Source organism: Nyctereutes procyonoides, unplaced genomic scaffold, assembly GCF_905146905.1.
Source record: "Nyctereutes procyonoides isolate TBG_1078 unplaced genomic scaffold, NYPRO_anot_genome, whole genome shotgun sequence".
Classification (NCBI taxonomy): Eukaryota; Metazoa; Chordata; class Mammalia; order Carnivora; family Canidae; genus Nyctereutes; species Nyctereutes procyonoides.
Window position 1 is genome coordinate 49,173,859 of NW_026575131.1, and position 21,116 is coordinate 49,194,974.

At 56.2% G+C, this 21,116-nt stretch overlaps 1 protein-coding gene across 4 annotated transcripts; it reads right to left on the reverse strand.

Annotated features, from left to right (window-relative positions):
- Window positions 1-1,043: 1,043 nt before the first annotated feature.
- NACC1 (nucleus accumbens associated 1) lies at window positions 1,044-21,027 on the reverse strand. Of its 4 annotated transcripts, XM_055344671.1 has the most exons (8): window positions 20,942-21,027; window positions 20,079-20,171; window positions 5,777-6,745; window positions 5,483-5,656; window positions 4,784-4,889; window positions 4,587-4,684; window positions 3,699-3,954; window positions 1,044-1,234 (listed from the first exon to the last, which is right to left on the reverse strand). In XM_055344671.1, the coding sequence occupies exons 3-8, from the start codon at window positions 6,735-6,737 to the stop codon at window positions 1,138-1,140; spliced, it is 1,692 nt and encodes a 563-aa protein (XP_055200646.1). In that variant the 5' UTR covers window positions 6,738-6,745; window positions 20,079-20,171; window positions 20,942-21,027; the 3' UTR covers window positions 1,044-1,137. The 4 variants fall into 4 exon arrangements, with proteins under 4 accessions (XP_055200646.1, XP_055200645.1, XP_055200647.1 ...); XM_055344670.1 differs by lacking the exons at window positions 20,079-20,171; window positions 20,942-21,027 and adding an exon at window positions 19,718-19,914; XM_055344672.1 differs by lacking the exons at window positions 20,079-20,171; window positions 20,942-21,027 and adding an exon at window positions 13,319-13,382.
- Between the last annotated feature and the right edge of the window lie 89 nt (window positions 21,028-21,116).

Consider the following 21,116-nt stretch of genomic DNA (forward strand, 5'->3'; position numbering starts at 1 on the left):
TCCTGTTACCTGAGGTGACTGGATCAGTCACCTCTGTTTTTTTGTTGTTGATGCTGCTGGCTGTCAAAACCCTACTTCTCTGGTAGTGGAGAAGGCTGGGGCTGCTTTTCCTGAAGTATACCCAATCCTCCCTGGGAACTGAAATCCCACGTAATCATATCTCTCCCGGTGCTGTCTGGACACTCCCGCTAATCACCATAGAGCGGACAGGCTTTGCCTGGGCAGGGGATAAAGCCTCCTTTCCCACCTCAAGGCGAGTATCTTCCGACTTGATAGGGATCCCTAACATCAATGAATAACCTTCCCACACTGCCAGAAATGTTTCTGAATAAGGACACTGAGGCACATTTCTTTTCCATCTGACTCCAGCAAACATTCCGTCCTTCCCTCTATCCTGAGGGCCTACAGTTCTTCTAGGTACTTTAAAGGACACCCACTGGATTGGACTTGCCATCTCAATTTCTGTGTCCCTCCTCCTGATGCAGGAGTGTGTGGGTGCATTGGCTCAGGCACGGCAAAGGATGTGGGTGTGTTCAGGATGTGTATCTGGGGCTGGGGGTGTTTCAAACAGCCACAGGAGGGGAGCGAGCCAGTGGGTGTCATGCAGCCAATTCAGTGGAGGCCCTTCCGAGACGTGATTCTGTGGGACCCTGACGCAGGACCTAGGGCCCATGCTTACATGGAACGGCCCTGGGGCGACATGCCTCTACATACTTGGGTAGCCAGGAGGGTGTTGTGAGTGGAAGCCACTTATTTAAAGTAGGCTCCACACTCAACATGGGGTTCAAACTCATGACCCTGAGATGAAGAGTCCTGTGCTCTACTGACTGAGCCGGCAAGGTACCATTCCAAGTGGAAGCTACCCCAGCTTGGATTTGAGCCTCAGTTCCCCCATCTGAAAGGGGCATGCTGCCCCTCCCCCCTCACACCGAGGTTCTGAGATGGGATGTCCAGAACAGCTGTTCCCCAAGCCCATGGAGCCCTAGTGCTCAGTGGCTGTCCCTTCCTGGGCCCCGCGCACCCACAGAGCAGCAGGCGGCAGGGCTGTTACAAAGGCGATTCGTTTATTCTCCTCATCAGTGTCACTGATATTCTCATGGTTCACATTTCCCAGTGCGGCTCCTCTCCTTACAGTAGTTAATGTGCAATCTCACTTACGGGCCCGGGGAGTGGGGGGTCGGCCCAGGGCGGGGAGGGCGTTGGCACTTCACACGGACAGGGCGGGCGGTCTGTCCTGCGTGAAAGAGGCGGGTGAGTGGGCGGCCGGGGGAGGTGAAGGGGGGGCCCCACAGTCTTTCTTTTTTTTTTGCATTGGTCGGTGATTCTCCATTCGTGCTCCTCCCTGGGCTGCCCGGGGTGGGGGGACCATGCAGCTCAGAGCAGGGCAGGGCAGGGCAGGGCAGGGCAGGGCGAAAAGGAAAAGCAGCAGGCCGCCCAGGAGGTGGGGAGGTGGGGAGGGCAGGGCGGAAGGGAGGGGCGCAGGGGTGGCTCCTGGGGTAAGGCACAACCCTGTCTTTGGCTCTCCTGGTGAGGAGTTTCCTCCCCTGTGCCCCTGCCCGGCCCCTCCCCCCAACACACAGTCCCGGGAGCCAGGGGCACCTCCTGGGGTCCCTGAAATGAGGGGGCTCTGCCACCCAACCCAGTGCTGCAGGGGCTTGGAGGAGGGGCAGGGGCAAGCCCCACCCAAGGACAAGGCAGGGAGGGGCTGGGCAGGGGCCTCCAGGACAAAGGTGCGGGGAGGGAGAAGACCCCAGTCCCAGAGAGCTGGCCCCTGCTAAGGCCTGAAGGAGGGGAGCGCCTAGCGACTCCTTCCTTGTAGGGTCTGGCTGGAGCCCCAGCCGGCCCCTCGGCCTCGGCCGGCCCGGCAGCTTGCCAAGTGACCAGGATATTGTGCTTTGGGATCGATGCTGGGGTAGGATGTCAAGGCCAGGACGAGGGCGTGGGGGAGGTGCGACTAAGGTGCTTGTGCTTTCGCTGGGGTGTCGACTCCCCCCCAGACACTGGGCTGGCTGAGGACTAAGGTGCAGGGGCCGGGCCATGCCAGCCGAGAGCCAGGACCCCAGCCAGACCAGGCACCCCCACCCCCACAAGATGTCAGACCAGTGGGGGCTGCTGGGTGGTGGGGGAGGCCTCCAAATCAGATTCCAAGGGTCCCGTCAGGGCTGGCCACCCCCACCCCCACCTCCCGCCATCCCCCTGCCTCTGGAGAGGCTGCTGGGAGCAATGGGAGCAATGGGCCAGTCAGATCGGGGAGGAGATGAGAGGCAGTGGGACCAGGGCTGGAGGGAAAAAAGGTAAAATTGTAAAGAAACGACACCCAGTGTGGGGGGACAGGGAATAAAAAAGAGAACCCTCCAGAGTTCACATGTAAAATTCAAAAAAAAAACAAAAAAACAAAACCCCTCGCGCTGGGCCAGGACAGAAAGAGGAATGGTTAGAGAAAATTCTGCAAACTGCTAACAATGGAAGCGGGCCCTGCCTTGTCCCCAAGAAGCTGGGCTCAGCCAATGGGCCAAGGCCAGGGCCACCCTTCAAATGGAGCCCTGCTGGGAAGCAATGGAGCAAGAGGGGACCTAGTCAGACCCACGGGAGCCCCAGCAGAGGCCTGGCCGAGTTCTCGCCTCAGAAATGCGCACCCACACTACACACGCACACACACACTCAGCCTGCCCCCAGCCCCCACCCCGTCCTGGCTGCCTCGTCCCCGGGGACCGAAGGGGACATCCGACACAGTCCCGTTGGTTTGAAAAATAAAAGGAATCTTATACTTCAATATTTCATTAGCTAAAAAAATGCTTTAAAAAGTATGTACAGGGGGTGGGGACGGGGGGGGTGGGGGAGGGGGGAAGGGCAGCAGCCCCCCAGCCTGCTCCCCTGGCTTCCAGCCCTGGCCCTACTGCCTCTCATATCTTCATTTGTTTAAAAGCAAAACTTTTACACACGCGTGCGCGCGCACACACACACACACACACATGCACGCATACACACACGCACACACTTCTGTGAGCCCAGGAAACCTCTCGTTCTATTCGCAGAGACCTTCAGCAGGCCCCCCAAGAGCCCTCCACTCAGGACCTGCCCCTCTCAGGCCCCAGGGGACAGGTGGGGGCAACAGAGGTGGGCGAAGGGTCAGGGAGAGAGAAGGGCACTGGGCCCGCCACCGCCCACCACCTTAGGTCAGTCATGGAGTTGCTCTGAGCCTCGGGTCCCTTGGCTGTGAAATGGGCGGTCCCCTCGGCCTCGCCTACCCCAGCCCCCAGGTGCAGGGACAGACGAGGGAGACAGGAAGGCGCTTTTGGAAACATGGAAGCACTGGGAGGTGGTGGCAGGAGGGGTCCTGAGAACCCTGGGGAGGGGGCCTTCCTGAGCCCCCCAGGCCGGCCCCTCCCCACCTGGCCTGGTGAGTGGGGAGACCACTGCTGGGGGTTAGGAGAGGAGGAGCAGAAGCTCCCCAACTGCACCCGAGTGCGCTAGAGACGGCAGCGCAGAGCTCGCACCAGCTGCTGCCCTCTCCCGGCCCGCTCGGATGGGGGGCGGAAGGTGGGATGGAGGGAAGGCAGAGGGGCTGGGAGCATGCAGCGCCCCCCGCGGGTCCAGGGAAGGGACAGACAGTAGCTCGTGACCAAGATGGTGGGTGGGTGTGACCGGGGAGGGAGGGGAGTGTGACGGCCCCGCGGGGAGGGTCCGGTGGTAGTTACTGGAGGGCCTCCGCGGAAGGGCCGGCCTCGCCGTCGTGGCTGGCCGTCTCGAAGCTGTGCTCCACGCCCATCATGTCCGGCTCGATCTTGCCTGTGTCGCTGATGAAGGTGGTGTAGGCATCGCCCTCGGCCATGAGCACCTTGAGTTTGGGGATCCAGCTCTTCCGGACGACACGGCGGGCATTGGTGCACATGTCAGCTGCAATGGCGTTCATCTCGCTCTCCTTGAAGTTGGGAGCAAAGTTCTGGCAGTAGTCTGTGAGGACAGAGTGGGTGCCTCAGGCAGAGCTCGGCCCTGGCCTCTCACCTCAACCAGCCACATGGCTCCTTAATCCCCAAACGTGTGCAGACACGCATGCCACCCCAAACTCCCCTCAGAAGTGACAGAAAGGAGGACTCGCAAGCCAGGATGCTAAACCACATCAGCTGGCCCCGTGCCTGACTGAGGTCAGCCATGTGTGAAGTTTGAGGATGACCCCTTGAAAAACCTGGGTCATTTGCCAGAATCTAGGAATGGGGAGATTCCATGTGAAAACCTAGACTTCCCTCCTGACAAATGGCTGGGGCATTCCTGCTTTAACACCCCGGTGACTACTGCAGGACCTTTCCCCCACGCCCATCCCCACGTCTAACATAGGCTTATCTTAAGTGTCACCCCCTCCAACCCACCACTATGAAGAAATCTTTTTTTTTTTTTAAATGAAGAAATCTTATACCAAATGAAGAAACATCTAACCAATCACAGGCCTCTTCTCAACAAGCCCAGACTGAGCTTCAGAATCCTCCTTAACACCACCCCCCACCCACCTATCAGGGCCAACACCAGAAAGGACCATCTGCCTGCCTCAGACCCCACCCCAGCCTGACTCCAGAAGGCCAGACACTCACATTTGACAGCGTGAAGGACGCGACTGTCCAGCGGTTTGCGGCTGGGGTTGTTGGAGGAAGAGCGGATGCCGGTGCCACAGCTGTTAGCCAGTGTATTCCTGAGGTGGGGGGCACGAGGGAGGGGAGTCAGGCCCCCCTGTGGTGGAAGAGGATGGGGCAGCCCCCTCCCCTCCATCCGGGGTCTGTGAGGGCCTCACCGGTCAAAGAAGGAGGCCAGGAGGCGCCGCAGCAGGACCTTGTGCCGCGTGCCCGCGCTGACATGGCAGTTCATGAGCTGCGCCCTCGTGATGTACACATTGGTGCCTGGAGTGGGGAGCAGGAGGGTGGCCGGGGGCCCCAAACTGCCACGTTCCCCACTTGGCCGGGCCCTGACCTGGGCCCCGCCAAGACGCTCCCTGACAACTCGCCCCAGCATGGTCTCGTCAGCGATCAGGAAAGGACAGATGGTGGTGCCACTGTCCACGAGCACCTACAACAGGCCGGGCCTGGCTTGCACATGTGTGGCTTTTGCCCACACAACCACCTGGGCATCAAAAAGAACAGGCAGTGGAAGCTCACACTGAGGCACCCTGCCACCAAGAGCCAAGATTCTTAACCACTGTGTTAGTTACCCCTCCAACCACCCCATGAAGCTGCTAAGGTATGCAGGTGGCCAACAATGCCAGCCAACACTCATACCAGCCTCTGGGCTGGAAACCTGGAGGCCAGTCTCTGGCACGTAGCAATGCCAAGGGCTGTCAGCTGCCTTAGTACATAGCCAGTGGGTGGCAGCGGGGCTGGGGCTGGCCCCTGTGTTTGGCTCCTAACCACTATCCCCAAAGCCACTGGCTCAGAGGGCACAGGGGCCCACAGTGGGAGGAGGCAGGGAATCTGGGGAGGAAGTGATGCTGGCCCACCTGTCACCAGCTCCAGCTTCTCAGAGGGGTCACCCTCATCGTAGAGCTTGGGGTGGCAGCGGTTGCCAATCTGGTTGATGAGCTCAGCCGGGAGAGATGCCAGGTCTTGCCGCACCCGGATGCGATTCCGGGACTCAGGGGCCACCTGCTCGGGGAGGGCCTCCACCTTCTCGGCTTCGGGGGCAGAAAGCAGCATGTGTTGGGGCCAGGAACTGCAGAGCAGCCGGGGGGGGGGGGGGGGCAGGGACCGGGCTGGGGGGTGTGGGGGGGAGCAGGGCAGGGCAGGCACCTCACCTGTCTGGCCAACATTCATCATGCTGTACATGGTGTACATGTTGCAGATCTGCCGGTACTGCTCATCCGTGCCCTCCTCGCCTGCGTCCTCCTCTTCATCCTCCTCATTGTGGTAGGAGCCAGGGCTGTCGCTGGTATAGGCACTCGAGGTGCCCGGGCTGGTCCGCTCTGACGTGCTGGGCCCACTCACCACACCCCCTGCTGCCGCCACCGCTGCTGCCGCTGCCGCCCCCCCAGCAGGCTGCCCAGCGCCAGCCCCTGCAGCCGCTGCCACAGCCACGCCGGCAGGCTGTGCTGCCGCCACCACTGGGGCCTGTTGGGGCGGCCGGTTGGCAGCCAGGTCCGGTGTGGAGAACTTGGCCATCTTGCGGCTGCCATTGCCACCGCCACTGCTGCTGCTGTCCCACAGCCTTTTGGCCACAGGTGTGCACTGCACGGAGTCCGACTCCTGCTGCTCCGTCTTGACACGGGACACCAGGGGCAGCGGGGTGCCACAGGCTGGCCAGCTTGACGTCTGAGCCACGGGGCTCTGGGGCTCGGACGATGGGGCCTCCTCAGCGTGCAGGCCCTGTGAGTCGCAGCTGGGGGAGCTCACCTTGAGGAAGAACTCGGTGCCCTTCTCCATGATCTCCTGAATCTGCAGGAAGCCGGCCGTGTACATGAGCAAGAACTGGTCACCCACGTTCATGCTCAGCCGGCCCGTGTAGCAGAAGCTGAGGATCCGCTGGAAGGACTGGGGCTGCACAGCGGCCGGCAGCTCCACCACTGCACTCCGGCTGCTGTTGAACAGGTCCCGGAAGTAGGAGCTGCTGGCAGCAAGCACAGCCCGGTGGGCTTTAAAGGCATGGCCCTTGACGACCACAGACACATCACAGTACAGGCCTTGCAGCCGCTGCTCATTCAGACACTCCAGGATGCTGTTGCCAAAGTTCGGGATCTCCATTTGCAGGGTCTGGGCCATGGCGACAGCTGCGCGGGGGACAGGGGAAGACGGACAGGGGGACGGTGTCAGGCAGCAGCCTCATTCCCCATCGCCCCCCACCTCTCACAAGCCTCATCTGCCGTAGGGAGACACATGGGAGCAGACATCCACATGGTGGAATTTGCCGTGGTTGTGAGAATTGCCCGGAGCCACCCACGCCCTCAGTTCCAGCCTCTACGACAGACTGTCAAATCAGTTAAGGCAGCTACAGAACTGGGTGGCCGCGGCTGTCCCCTGCAGACAGGGGGGCAAAAGCACGCACACACGTGTGTGCTTCAAGAATAAATGAGTGAGTTAACATGGTGAGCATCCCGTGAACATTAACCATCACCAGCACTACACACGAAGGGTAACTGCAGGACACCGGCCTCAAAACACCAAGGAGGTCAGGGGCATCTGATTTTTCACACCGCGTCCAAGTGGTGACCAGGTGACCCCCCAACCACCATTGGCCGAATGACTGAATGACCACTCAAGAAACTCTTTGAAGCAGCACGAGAATATCACTGGTCATCAGGGAAATGCAAATCTGAAGCACAATGAAACACCATTTCATACCAGCGAGGCTGGATAGAATAAAAAAGACAGACAACAAGTGTTGGCAAGGAGGAGATCGGAATCCTCCTACACTGCTGGTGGGAATGTAAAATGGTGCAGTTGCTATGGAAAACAGTCTGGCAGTTCCTCAAATGATTAAACATGAAATTACCATATGACCCAGCAATTCCTTTCCTTAGATTTATTATACCCAGGAGAAATGAACACCTATATCCACAGAAAAACCTGTACGTGAATGTTGATGGCACCATTCACAATTGCCAAAAAGACAGATGCAACCCCAAGGTCCATCGACTGGTGAAAAGCTAAATAAAATATGGTCCTGTCATACAATGGAATATTATTCAGCCATATAAAGGATGATACATGCTACTATGGGTGAACCTTGAAAACAATATGCTAAATATAAGGCAGACAAAAGGACTGTGTGTTACGTGATCCTGCTTATATAAGATGTCCCAAACAGGCAAATCTGGAGCCAAAAAAAAGTGGACTAGTGGTTGCTAAGGGCTAGGTGGGGTGTGGGGTGGTGAGCAGAAGGATGCGGGGGTTTCTTCTTGCCTTAATAAAAAATGGTCTAAAATTGTGGTCACGTGCACACAATCTGAAGAGTTGATTTTTGAACAACACGGCTTTGAACTGTGTAGGCCCACTTATACACAGAAATTTTTTCAATAGTTCAGTACTGTAAATGTATTTTCTCTTCCTTATGATTTTCTTCCTTTTGTTTCTTAAATAATGTCTATACCCAAGGTGTGGGGTTTGGATTCACAACCCCAAGATCAAGAGTTGCATCTTTTTTTAAGATTTAATTTATTTATTCATGAGAGACACAGAGGGGCAGAGACATAGGCAGAGAGAGAAGCAGGCTCCATGCAGGAAGCCCCATGCCGGACTCAATCCCGGGGCTGCGGGATCACGCCCTGAGCCAAAGCCAGACACTCAGCCACTGAGCCACCCAGGTGTCCCAAGAATTGCATGTTCTACCAACTGAGCCAGCCAGCAAATCTTCCTTATGATTTTCTTAGTAACATTTTTTTCCTTTAGTTTACTTTACTGTATGTAACACATAACATACAAAATACGCGTTAATTGACTATGTTATCAGTAAGGCTTACAGTCAACAATGAGCTGTTAAGTTTTTGGGGAGTCAGAAGTTATATACATGGACTTTTAACTTCACTTGCACATTGGTGGGGGGGTGTTGTTAGCACCCTAACCCACTTGTCGTTCAAGGGTCAACTGTACTAAGGGTCTATACTGTACTAACTGTTCAAGGGTCAATTGTACATTCAATTATACACCTTAAATGGACTCTATGGTACATGTAGCTCAATTAGGCTGAGGAAGGAAGAACCCATACTTGCCATGAACATTCTGGATGTTTTGAATTTTGAAGTTGGTGATCATGCTTATTTACAAAAATAGGTTAATATTTTAAAATAAAGATGTGTAAAATCACACCATACACATCCAATTTATGCAGATTAACCCCCAAGTTTTGGAGGGAGGTTATAAATGAAAATTTAAGGAACAGTCTGTGTGGAGCGCCTGGGTGGTGCAGTCAGTTGAGCACCTTTCTCTTGGTTTTGGCTTGGGTCATGTTCTCCAGGTCCAGGGTCAGGCCCTGCGTGGGGTTCCATCCTTAGCACAAAGTCTGCCTGGGATTGTCTCTCCCTTTCCCTCTGTGCCTCCTCCACTCTCTCTCTAAAATAAGTGAGAAATCTTACCCCCCCAAAAAAGGAACTGTCTGTGACCCTGCTCAGGCACTCCTCAAATGTGAACTTCTGCATCACAGCCAATTCCATCAGTGCACATTCCGATCCAAAACTGGGCATGTCCAATACTTTGAGGGCACTCATAAAAGGGCTTTGAAGGACAGTGTGGCTTTATAATTGCACCCATAGTAAAAGTGAGTTCCCTGCAATTCTATAAAATATACAAGGCAGTGGTCCAGAATGGGCAGGGTGGGTTATGAGAAGAGTCAGGCTGATGAGAAAGGAGGAAAGCAGGTGTGCAAAGGCCCTGGGGCAAGTACCAACTAGAGCCCCCGGCTGTTTCCCATTCCCAGATTAGCTTTCATGCATCTTTCACATTTTTCATTCACTGGTGAGTCTATTCTGAGCTGCTTCCACAGGCTGAGCACTGGGACACAATGGAAGCTGGCATCCTATGTGGTTCAAAGAAGGCTACACAAATAAAAGCAGCCATGCACTCATGAACCAACTCACTCCTGAGAGCAAGAACTCCAAATCTCTACTTCTCCGTTTGGAAACAAATATTGATAAGGCCAACCAGATCCATGCAATTTCAGTCTGTCCTCAGGAAGTTGCTACCTGAGGGAGACACGAGCAGGCCCTGCCCCTCCTGGTCCCCATGCTACCAAAGAGCTGACTGCAGACCTGCAGGAAGCAGTTCTCTGAACCCTTTTAGCAGATAGAGGGGGCCGATTTCATACTCTCAATTCTCAGATGGGAAAACTGAGGCCATGGGGAAGTTAAGAACTGTTCTGAGGTCATTAGTCAGTATATAGTAGGGACAAGATTCAAACCAGGGTCTGTGTGGGCACTGAAACTTGTGACTTCCCTTGGCTATGCCAGCCTCCACATCCTTGTCATCGTCAAAACCACGGTCACCTCCAGGAAAAAAAAAAAAAATAGGGCCATATGTGGGGTGGAGACAGATAGGAGAAACTGAAGCAGAGTGCGGGAGTGGGAGTGGGAGGACAGAGCCCAGAGAGTCCACTCCACAGGCCTGAAAGCCCAACCTGACTCCTAAGCTGCTAAAATGAAGGTACTCCAGGTACTGGGGTCCAAGTGACCAGAGTCAAGGGGGTCAAAGGAGAGGCTAGATTTCAGTCCCAAAGGAGAGCTCTAGACCCTAGCTTGGAATTGGAAGGCTCATACTATAAGGGGGGAGGCAGGACCAAGGCAGGAAAGGCCTGCAGTAGAGTCAGAGCACCCCCTCAACCCCAGACCTGGTTTCAGATGCCAGCCCCTCACCTCTTTGCCTTGGTTTGTTCATCTGTAAACGGGGACTCATTCATCCAACCCACCTCAGTAAACTGCAAGGCACAAGGTATATAGCTCTAAAGACTGGCTGCTTCCGCATGCAGTTGGCTGGTGGAAAGACAGGGAGTGATACAACCGGGGTGAGGGTGTCACTGAGGGGCGGACTCTGGGAGTGAGACAAAGATAGGGGGACAAAGGGCAACCAAAAGTCTGGAGCAGGAAGGAGTGAAGTGCAGTCTGGGGACACCCCCCCCACCCCCCGCCCCCCAGGAGACCAGCGATGGGAAGACCAGCGATGGGAAGACCAGCTGCTGGGAAGGGTGTGGGAGTGTGTGCCTGGCCTGGTGAGAACCAATGTTCCTGACGGAGCAGTGGGAAGCTTGGGGCAAGGGAGATGCAGGCCCAGACCAGCCTGGGGAGAACTCTGAACAGCAGGATGGAGAAGGAAAACAGGTGAGACACAGGGCTGGGCCAGTGGCAGGGACAGAGAGAGGAAGTCAGACCCAGGGATGAGCAGCTGTGAAGAGGTGGCACCAAGGCAAGAATAAGCGACTCCAGTTTGGGAAGCAGCAGCTGCACCCAGGAGTTGCAGAGGGCATTCTGAGGGGTGCTCCCAGCTGTGTGTAGTGTGTGCCAGGTGCTGCGGCAGGCGCTCTCCTCAGGGTCCCCTCCATGGTGGGCGCTAGGACTGCCCCACTTTATAGGTGAACTATACTTCAGGACTGAAGTGCAGCCCTGCTCCTTCCCGGAAAGCTGGACCTCAGGGCCTGACCACTCACTGGGAGTCAGCAGAGGATGGCTGCTCAGGGGAAGCTCAGCAACAGCAGCGCTGAGGTCCCTGGGGTAAGAAGGAGGAACACACACTGGAGAGGGCCTCCGAAGGTGAGAGCCACCCAACAGTCGGGCTGGGGTCCCCCAAGCCTTGTGAACCCCAGCCTCAGAGCCCAGCACCCAGGGCTTTGAAGCCCTTGATTAACCATTTGGGAGGGTGAGGGAGACAGTGTAAATGGCCCAACCAATCAGTGCAGAGGAGGCCCCCTCTGCAGTGCAGGGGAGTGGGGTAGCAGGTCTCGACCCTTTGTGGTCTTGTTGCCCTTGCAAGGATGGGGAAGGCGTGGCCATGGCTGGTTTTAGAAACCTGGCGACAGACCACCCCCAGGCTCCCCTCCCTCCTTTTGTTCCTGGGCAGCTGGTCCCCTGGACCTCAGAAGGGAAGAGCTGCCCTGGGCGAAGCCTCTAGCCCACACCTGCACTGTGAGGGAGGGACCACGGAACCACAATGCACACCCAGAAAAACCAGGTCTGAAGTATCTGGTACCTGGCTTAGGTCACCCGCTACCTTAGGAAGAGATGTGATGGAGCCAGAGTTAGGTGGTCTCTAAATCGGCCAACATTTCTGTCCCCACCAAGCACACTGCACAGCTCTCTTACCTCAGCCAGGTCTTTCCCCAAACTGCATACCCTGCCCCAAGGACCCCTTTCCTCCCACCACCCACATCTTCCTCTTCCACCCTGTCACCCCCTGGCTCTGAGAATTCTCCAGACTAGAGAAGATACCCCTCTTCTGCACACTCTCCCCACCACCCATCTAGTGCCCTTATGCTTACCTCTGAGAACACTAAATCCCACTTGACTAGAGACGCCCTTAGGGCAGAAAACCTCTGGAATCTTCTCTCCTCACAACTTGGCATATTAGCCTGCTCATCTTCTGGGGGTCCTCAGAACCCCCCAAGGGAAGGGGCAGCCCCCAACCCTACACAGGGCCAAGGGGACCCTCCTAGCATCGCTAGTGCCCTGGCCCCAAACGTGAGCAGGTCTCCTAGCAAGATGCAAGGGCCCAGCACACAGTTTCCATGACCTCCCAAGTCACTCAACAAATATTTGCTAAGCGTCTGCCTGAGGCATGAAGTGCTGGGGAGCCCGGGGCAGGCCAGCACTGAGACAAGGCCTGCCTCCAAGGGCTCATGGTCTGATGGGGAATGTGGCCATATATCCAGAGTCACACAGACCAATGTGCTGCATACCTGGGCTTCTGATTTTTTTTTTAAGATTTTAATTATTTATTCATGAGACACAGAGGCAGAGGCACAGTCAGAGAGAGAAGCAGGCTCCATGCAGGGAGTCCGATGTGGGACTTGATCCTGGGTCTCCAGAATCACGCCGGGGGCTGAAGGTGGCCCTAAACCGCTGGGCCACCAGGGCTGCCCCAGGGCTTCTGATCTTGCCCAGAAGAGGTGGCATTATAGCTGATATCTGGTGGGGGACGACAGATCTAATGAGGTACTGGTGGAATGGGAGCCTAGCCATCAATGTACAGGGAAGTCATGCAGAATCCCAAGGGTGAAGCAGGCATAGTCCTTCCAGAAAGTGAAGGTAAATAAAGCTGATTCAAGGCTTAATCCTTGGTCAACTCTCTCTTCCCAGAGATTCAGGGATCTGCTCTGGATCTAACTATGCCCCTTGCCCCAATGCATGTGTTGAAATCCTAACCCCCAACATGTCTATATTTGGAAAGAGTCTTTAGGAGGTAATTAAGATTAAACTAGAACGTAAGAGTGGGGCCCTAATGTGCTAGGACTGGTGTCCTTAGAGAGATCTCTCTCTCTAAGCAGAGTTACTTCATCTCGGACTTCCAGCCTCCAGAACTGTGAGCAACGTCTGTTGCTTAAACCACCCCATCCTTGGCATTTTGTTATGGCAGGCTGACTCAAAGTCAGGCTTGAAGTAACATCCACTCATCTACAACACCCCCATGGAACACCTGGTCTCAATTTCCTGTGGGTCCTGGACCTGCATATATCCCACCTGAGTTGGTGTCACCAACCCCAGTCCACTGGCTGTAGCTCTTACCAGCTCTAGCCCTCTTTGCTTGAGTCAAGACCCTCGGATTCGATTCCAAACACTTTTAAAACCAGTTCTCAGCCCCGGCTCTCAGACTTCCTAGAATGCTGTCCCTGAGATGGCAACAGGGCTTGAAATCCTCCCACTCACCTAGCTCGAACTTCCAAAGACAGAATCTCTCCCAACCCCAATTCCTGTGCTTCTCTGGCTTGATTTTTCCTCCTTGGTGCTTCCTACGGTCTAATTAGATGTGTCTCTGGCTTGTGTCAGCTCTCTCAGGGCAGAATGGCCGTCTGTCTGGTTCATACTGCAGTGTCCGCTGCCCTTAGGACCAGATCAGCACACAACAGGGACTCAGTAGTTGTTTGTGGAATGAAGAATTACTTCCATTACTTCCAACCTAACTCCCTGTTCTGTTGCACATTAGCATGACTAAAACAGTGGTGCTCAGCAGAGGCAGAGGTCTCTGAGCTGGGCAGGAGTGCCACCCACACCACAGGGAGTCACTGGGGTCAGTGTGGAGGGTGCTGTGCAGATGGGTACCCTCCCCTGAGAGCCACACCAGGTGCGTGGCCTGCAGTCAGGGTCCCGCTCTGGGCTCAGTGTCACTGAATTATGGATTCCCACCAACTGCTCATAAACCACCGGACCATGCTGGAGTGCAGGAGGCTTGAACTGGAAGTGCTTGGCAGAGCGATTCCTGGAAGTGGGAGTGGAAACTGCCAGTGGTTCGGAAAGGGTTCCAAATTCTCCAGGCAGCAGGAGCTAGGGGTACAGATGTGCACCACCACCAGGGACTGTCTTTCCAGCTGACTTTCCAGGGAAGTGGTAAGCTGCTCAATGACGTGTCAGCCAATTAAGGGAAACCACCAATCCCAAGGACCAAAGGCCCTTGGGAGAGTCCTACAATCCTTCATGCAGCTCAACATGAGGTCAGAGTAAAGGTGGGGGGAGGGGCAACACACCCCAAGGCTGCTCCAGGAGCCTTGTTAGCCCATAGCCATTCGGACCCTCTGCAGGAGCTGAACTGGAAGGCAGCTTAGGCAAACATTTGTTAGCAAAGAACAAAGTGTTATCTGACTGTACAGATCCCTACTGTTGGCGTTTTTTTTAAACTTTTAATTTTTATTTTTTTAAAGTAATCTCTACAACCAACATGGCGCTTGAACTCACAACCCCAAGGTTAAGAGTCCCCAAGATTAAGAGTAGCATGCTCCTTCAACTGAGCCAGCCAGGCGTCCCCCTACTGTTGGCACTTTTTAAAGCAGGTGCTCATTTGATTCATTTTCTTTTTCCCCAAAATGCTGCCATTAAATCCTCGGTGGGTAACAGGATTGTGACAGGGTGATAGCTGGCAATTAGCATTTACATTGCCCCTACTGTGCACTGGCACCTGGCCCAAGGGCTCATTTATACTTCTTGCTAGTTTCTGAGGCAGAAATGACTCTTCCCGCCATTTTCTGGGTGAGGAGAGCAAGGCCTAGGACTGCACCCAGGCCATCTGGCTCCTGTCCCAGAATCGGGAGGTAACAGCAGCTGAGGCTTCCTGACCACGGCTGGCCCCTGCCAAGCTCGTGCTCTGCATGGTCTCATCACTCCCCAAGGAAGGTAGCCACCATGCTTAGACCCATTTTGTGGATGAGAAAACTGGGGCTCAAAGACGCCAGAGCCCAAGAAAGGCCAAGAGCAGAGCTAGGGCTCTTTATCCTCACAGGATGTGTCCTCTCCAGAAATGGGGTCTTGGGTGCCCTCTGAGGGCCAGAGTGGGTGCTGCTCCTTTGGCTCTCCTGGGGGAAAGCCTTCTCCTTTGCCCAGCCTCCCCCAGGCTGTCCACCCTTCCTCCCCTCCCTGCCACCTCCAGGAATGAGCAGTCTAGCCCAATGCTTCTCCCTCTCTCCTCCCACTTCTCACAGCCCTCAGGAATCTGGCCTCTGCCTGCAGCAGCTCTGCCGAGAAGGAGATGGGCAGCAGCCCTCCCCCTCCCCGCTGGCCCACCTTTATGCCCCTGCCTTCAATCTCAAAGGACCTGGTGGCAGCAGCCACGCCAAGGGTGGGGAAGAGCGCCTCAAGCGCCAAGGCCCTGAAGGACACACGCACCCAAGGAAGGAGGCTGGTAGGGCTGCAGTGCAGGTGGCACCTGGGATGGGGCTTATGGACATGCTTGGAGGCCATGTGGGCCCTTGGCAGGGCTTGAGAATCCGAATCTTATTATTTTATGTGAAGCTCAAAGCTTTCTGCTTAGAACCGTGCTTCCCTTCCTCTATACCACCAGAAAATACTGACCTAGAGCAGTACTCACCCCCTGACATCAGGCTTCCCAACTATAACATGGGCTGAGTAAGCAGCAGCCACCTCACAAGGCTGTTTCAAGATCACACCACCAAGCAACATGGGTACATGGGTGCTTACCCTGTGACTGGCAGTAACACCAACTGTTATTATTAGTTATTTCCCTTCTGTCTGTCCCCCTAAGCCCTTTGCATGGCTGTGAACTCGCTGACAGTAGTGGAGACATCTTCCACTACTCACCAGCTCCTAGAACCTCTTGCCATTTTATGATAAATCGGGCAAGACTTCCTGAGGGCTCCCCACCCAGTGCCTTCCTAGCATCATCAAACACCCCATACGCCAACCTCTGTGTTCCTCATAGTAACAACACAAGGATCCCCTGACCTTGACCCTGCATCCACTGGGGCCAGATCATCCTCTAGGGTGGGGAACTGCCCTATACATTTTTTTTTTATGATATTGAGCAGCATCCCTGGCCTCTACACCCACCAGAGGCCAGTACCAGCCTCAGCTGTGACAGCTAAAAACGTCTCCAGACATTCCCCAAGTATCCCTTAAGAGGGGGCAGAGTCATTCCTGATTTGAGAACCATTGCTACACAGGTATGCCTACCTGTCCTCACTTATCAGAAAAGGAAACAGGAGATGCCAAGGTTACGACCTTTGCCCGGGGTCTCATGGTTGAGCAGCGTGGCGCTAATGGTGGAATCAACCTCTCTACTATAACAAGTTTGCTTGCCTTTACCCAATCCCTGCTTAATTTGGAAAACAAAGTCACTGTCCTCACTGAAGTTTCTTGGGTCTCTAAGGATGCTGAGACATTTACCAAAGGAGGCAGCGCAGGAGAGCTGGGATGGTGACCACAACCACACACTGGGCACAGCCTGCAAGAGCCACCAGACCAATCCCACTCCATAGCCTCTGCAGCTCAAAGGGCCCTCCAGGGGGGAGCCGGAGGGATGACATTCTCAGCCAAAGGGGGCCAGGAGCAGAGGCAAGGAGATGAGCCTGCACGCTCCTGCAGTGTGGACAATGGGCACCCAGGGTGTGGAGGAGGAGGAAAGAGATGGGGGTGATGAGGAGCACAAAGGATCCCAGAGAGGGAGCACAGGCCATCCCAGTACCACCAACTTGTCTTCCAAGACCGGGAGGCTCCTCACCACCTCAAACACAGGCTCCCTTCTCCATCACTTGTGCTGGCGCTGGCACTGACCCTGATGAGCTCTGAGTCAGACTTGGCTGGACCAACCCCCAACCCTCTTCAAACCAGTGTCTCCAGGTTCACCCCCACAATAAATCCTTCAAGACCGATTGAGACTCAGCCGTCCTTGCAGCCTAGCCTGGCTCACTGGGGCTCCTGACTGCCTGGCCAGGGCCCCGGACTTTACAAGGCCTGGATGCAGGCCAAGGGGTCTGCACTTAACTGGGGGGCAGTGGGGAGATCCAGGAGACCCCGAGACCGGGCGCTTTTCTGTAAATGGCACTAAGGGTCTTTACCTTCACACCACTCAGGGCCACCACTCAGTCCTTCCCTCATGAGGACAAGATATTTAGAGTACTTGGCAGGAGGCTGGCACATGCTCAATAAAGGCTTTCAATGTGCTGTCCCCTCTGCCCAGAACATTTGCTCCTCCCTGCCCCAGCTTCCCCTACCAGGCTGATTTCTTCTTATTCAGGGCTCAGCTCTCCCACAAGCCTTCTCCGACCACTCAATTTGAAATTCTCCATCCCCCCTACCCCCCACCCCAGATCTGTAATTCAGGGCTGCTCCCCTGGCCCCTAGCAGACAGTCGACACCCTAGTGAAATAAAACTGTCCCATGAGTCCCTTTACTTGTTGTCCTTGCTATTTTAGCCTTCTCTGGCACCCCGGGTCTGTGTGCCCCTTAGTCTGCACAGAAAAGCAGCTTTTGAGTACCTTCTCTAGCTCCAGGCACAACTCAGAGCCACTACCCTCCTCTGCTATCCACACACCAGGGCCAGTCTCCACCAGCATCTGGCCCTGTTCCAGCCACGTGACCAGAGGTAGCCACCCCCATCCCACCCCCCACCCCCACCCGTCCTCAGTACCCAGCCCTGAGCCCCAGCCTGTGCCACAGAAGCCAGCCTCAGCCCGACCAGGCAAGGAAAAAGTATCTTTAAGTGGGGCTGTGGCCCAGCTCCCCTCACTCCCAGAACCAGGAGGCAAGCCAGAGAGAGGAAGGGGAACAGGGCCCAGGTAGGATCAGTGCTAGGAACTACAGGGACAGTGGGGGAAGGCAGGGAACGAGGGTGACAACCCATCATTAAACCCAGGCCTGGGTGATACCACTCAACCCAGCAGTTTGTGGCTCTTGCTTCAGGTGCTGAAGATCCCAAGGACACAATGGTAACAATTAGCCCTGAGAGAAGGAAGGAAAGTGTGGAGGTCTGACCGGGGACCAAAAAGGGAAAGGAAAAAGACCAAACCAGACAAGCAAAGCAAGATGCAGCTCAGCAGCCAGGCCCCATCCTCAGACTGCCTCCCCTTGCCAGCCTACAGTTCCATGACCCCTGACCTCTTGGCTTCCGGAAGGGATGGGGGGGGGGCGGATAAGGTGTGACCTGGCCTCTGAGAAAGAAGCTTACACTATTCGAGCCCCCCACCCCCACCCCAAACACACCAAGAAAACTCTGTCCACAAAGGTACTGACCTATCCCTTTGGGATGGGCAAGAGAAAAGGCCTGGGCACAGAATTCCCACCAGGGAATCCAGAACAGTGGGAGCTCCTCCAGTCATGCCCCTTCAAAAGCCGGCCCGGGAGACTGTGGGTTTGAGCTGAGGGCCAGTCAATCCCAGTCTGCCACTGACTAGTAGTGTGGCCTGAGACAAGCCACTCAGAGCCTCAGGTTCCTCTTACCATGGAGAAGGCCTAAGCCGACCCAGTGGTGGTGAGCAATCAATTCCCAGCAATCAGGCCTGAGCCAAGAAGAGCACCCCAAAGGCAGAGCCCTGAGGCCAGTACCCCCAAAGGCCTGGGCCAGGATGTAGGTGGTACCAGAATTGATATCCTCAGTGGCCCGCCTTCGCCCCATCAGAAGCCTCCCAGATACAATGAGCTTTACAGGCTCACCTCCAGTTATTCAACTCCGGGGAGCTGGTGCCTGGGAGGTATAAGATGGTGGCTGTGAGGTCCCATCCCTTAGGCTGAAGCCCCAAGGCTCTACTCTCAAAGAGTGGGGAAAGAATCTAGCAACCCAGATACTCAGGTAAGAGCAGTTGGGCTGCCTCCCTGCAGATATATATGCCCGAGCTACATTTTCTCGACTTTCCCAAGTTGCCCACACAAACACCCACTGGGTGGACCAGCACCCTGGAAAAGCCAGCGGGGTCTTGCCCCAAGGGTAGGTCGGGGACCCAGAGCCTAACTGGGATGAGGAAAAGAGGAAAGACCCCAGGTCGGGCCCAGAGCTAACACCTGGTGGGGAAAGAAATGGCAAGTGCCTTTAGAGCGCACTAGTTTCTCGGGACGCCCCGTATCGCTGCCACTAGCCCAGACCAAAGGCGCTGCTTTCCCCCTCTCCCAAAGCTCCCACAGAAGTTCCTCAGCCTACCTGATGGCCTCCGTGACTGGCTGTCCCCCTCACCATCTCTCCAAGCCCTAACCTCATATGACCCCTGCAAACACCTCTGGGATCGCCTATCCGCCCCCACCCGAACTAACTCCGCCCACACCCACCCTGCCCCACTTCCTGGGCTTCTCCTCAGCCGCCCCCAGGCCTGTAACCTGACCCACCCACCTCCTCCGGCGCCCGGACACTACCTGCAAGCCGGCCCCTCCCCGCCCCCCTCCGGGCCGTTTCCCTCCGGCCGCGCCGCTCTCCCCTCCTCCCCCACACGGCCGACCCAAAGCCTGACTCCTCCTCCCCCTCCCCCCCAGCCTCCCCGGGCGCCTCCTCACTTTCCCTCCTCTGGCCCTCCAACTTCCCGGGCCTCCGGCACCTGCCCTGGCCCAGCCTGGCGCCCCCCTGCCGCCGAGCGAGTGGGGGGAGGTCTGAGCCCAATCCCGCCACCCTCAAGCCCCACGGCCCGGCCCGGGACCGGACGCTCAAGGCCGCCAGTGAGGGCCGGGCCTCTCCACACTCGCCGGTCCGAGCATAGTGCAGGCGGAAGACCCGGCTGCTTTTCTGTCCGAGGAGGCCCCCGCGGGCCCTCCCCGCTCAGCTCTCTACCGGCCCTCGGATGCCCTCGGGCCGCCCCGGCGAGAGGAGGCCGGAACCGGGCCTGGGGCTGGCCGCCTCACCTGCGCCGTGGCCGCGCTCCGGGGGCTCCCGGCGGGCTCCGCAGCGGCGGCTGGGGCCGGGCCTGGGCCCGGGGCGCGCCCCCCTGCGCCGGGGCCTCGGCCTCCGCCTCCGCGGCCTCCGCGGCCTCCGCCTCAGCAGCAGCGGCAGCCGCGGCGGCCATTCATTGTGGGCCAGGCCGCCCCAGCCGAGCGCCGAGCGAGCGCAAGCCGCGCCGCCGCCGCAACCCGGCCGGGGAGGAGCGGCCGCGGCCCCGCCCCCGCCCCAGGCCCCGCCCCCGAGGCCAGGCCAGCTGAGCGCCGAGCGCGCCCCTTCCTCCCATCTCCGTCCTCTCCGTTCGCCCCTCTGGGTCCCCGCCAGTACCTGGGCTCTGCTGGAGAGTTCGACTGCCGACCCTGCCACCTTCTAGTCCCGCGACCTTGGACACGTGCCTCTGCCTTTCGGAACATTCGTTTCCTGTAAAATGGAAACAACGAGTTCTATTTATTGTGCCAGGCACTGTGCTGGGCTCTTTATGGGAATTATCTCGCTTAAACGTCACAGTAACATTACACACTTAGACACGCTTTATAGAGAGGGAGGCACACAGAGCTGAGAAAAACTGCGCAAGATGACCAGCAAATACGTGGTGGCGGGTGGCAGGAATCAAACCCAGACACAAGAATCGACAATGAAAGTTAACGCTTTTGTTTATGCCATGCCAGATTCCGTTGTAGGCATTTAACCTGCACTAACTCGCTTAGAACTCCCCACAATCCAATAACGAACGTTAAAAAGTTCTGTCCATTTTGCAAATGGGCAAACTTAAAACCATAGAGAGGGATAAAAACGAGTGACGAGGCGAGCTGGGATTGGAACCCAAGCAGGGCAGACCACTACGCTCTCCCCAAGTCCTACACCAAGTCCTAAAGGTAAACCTACTGAGACCTTACTACGTGAGAGGGACTGTTTTGCACAATTTCCAGGCATTCTGTAGTTTAACCTTTGCTCTATATTTGGAAGCTAGCATTCTTATTTAACAGGTAAGGAAAGTGAGGCCCAGAGAGTTTAAGCAACTTGCCAAGACCATGTGGCAGGGCTGAGATTCAATCTCAGTAAATCTGATTTCAGAGCCTTGATTATTCCCGCAGAGTTCCTCGAAATAATATGCTTGCAGCACTCAATTCACAGAAACCGATCAGTAGGTGTTGAATTTCTCCGCTTCCCGCCCCCTTTCTGCGCCTCACCTTCCTCATCCGTGAAATGGGGCGAGTGACGAGTCCCCTCCCGGGGGAGCCGAAGTGATTAAGGCTAGCCACACTACTTTCCGAGCTTTCCGCCGTGCATTTTGATCCCGGCCACCCACTGTAGGTAGCATCACTGATTGGCTAAAATCTATCATGTGACCTGCCTCCCACTGTG

Bases quoted from the DNA above. Each gene is read 5' to 3' on its own strand.
- NACC1 (XM_055344671.1), bottom strand. From the start codon at position 6,737: ATGGCCCAGACCCTGCAAATGGAGATCCCGAACTTTGGCAACAGCATC. The intron at 4,685-4,783 runs GTGAGGCCCTCA...CCCCCACCTCAG, and splicing joins CTGGCCTCCTTCTTTGACCG to GAATACACTGGCTAACAGCT. The intron at 1,235-3,698 runs GTAACTACCACC...TCTTTCACGCAG, and splicing joins CCTTCCGCGGAGGCCCTCCA to GACAGACCGCCCGCCCTGTC.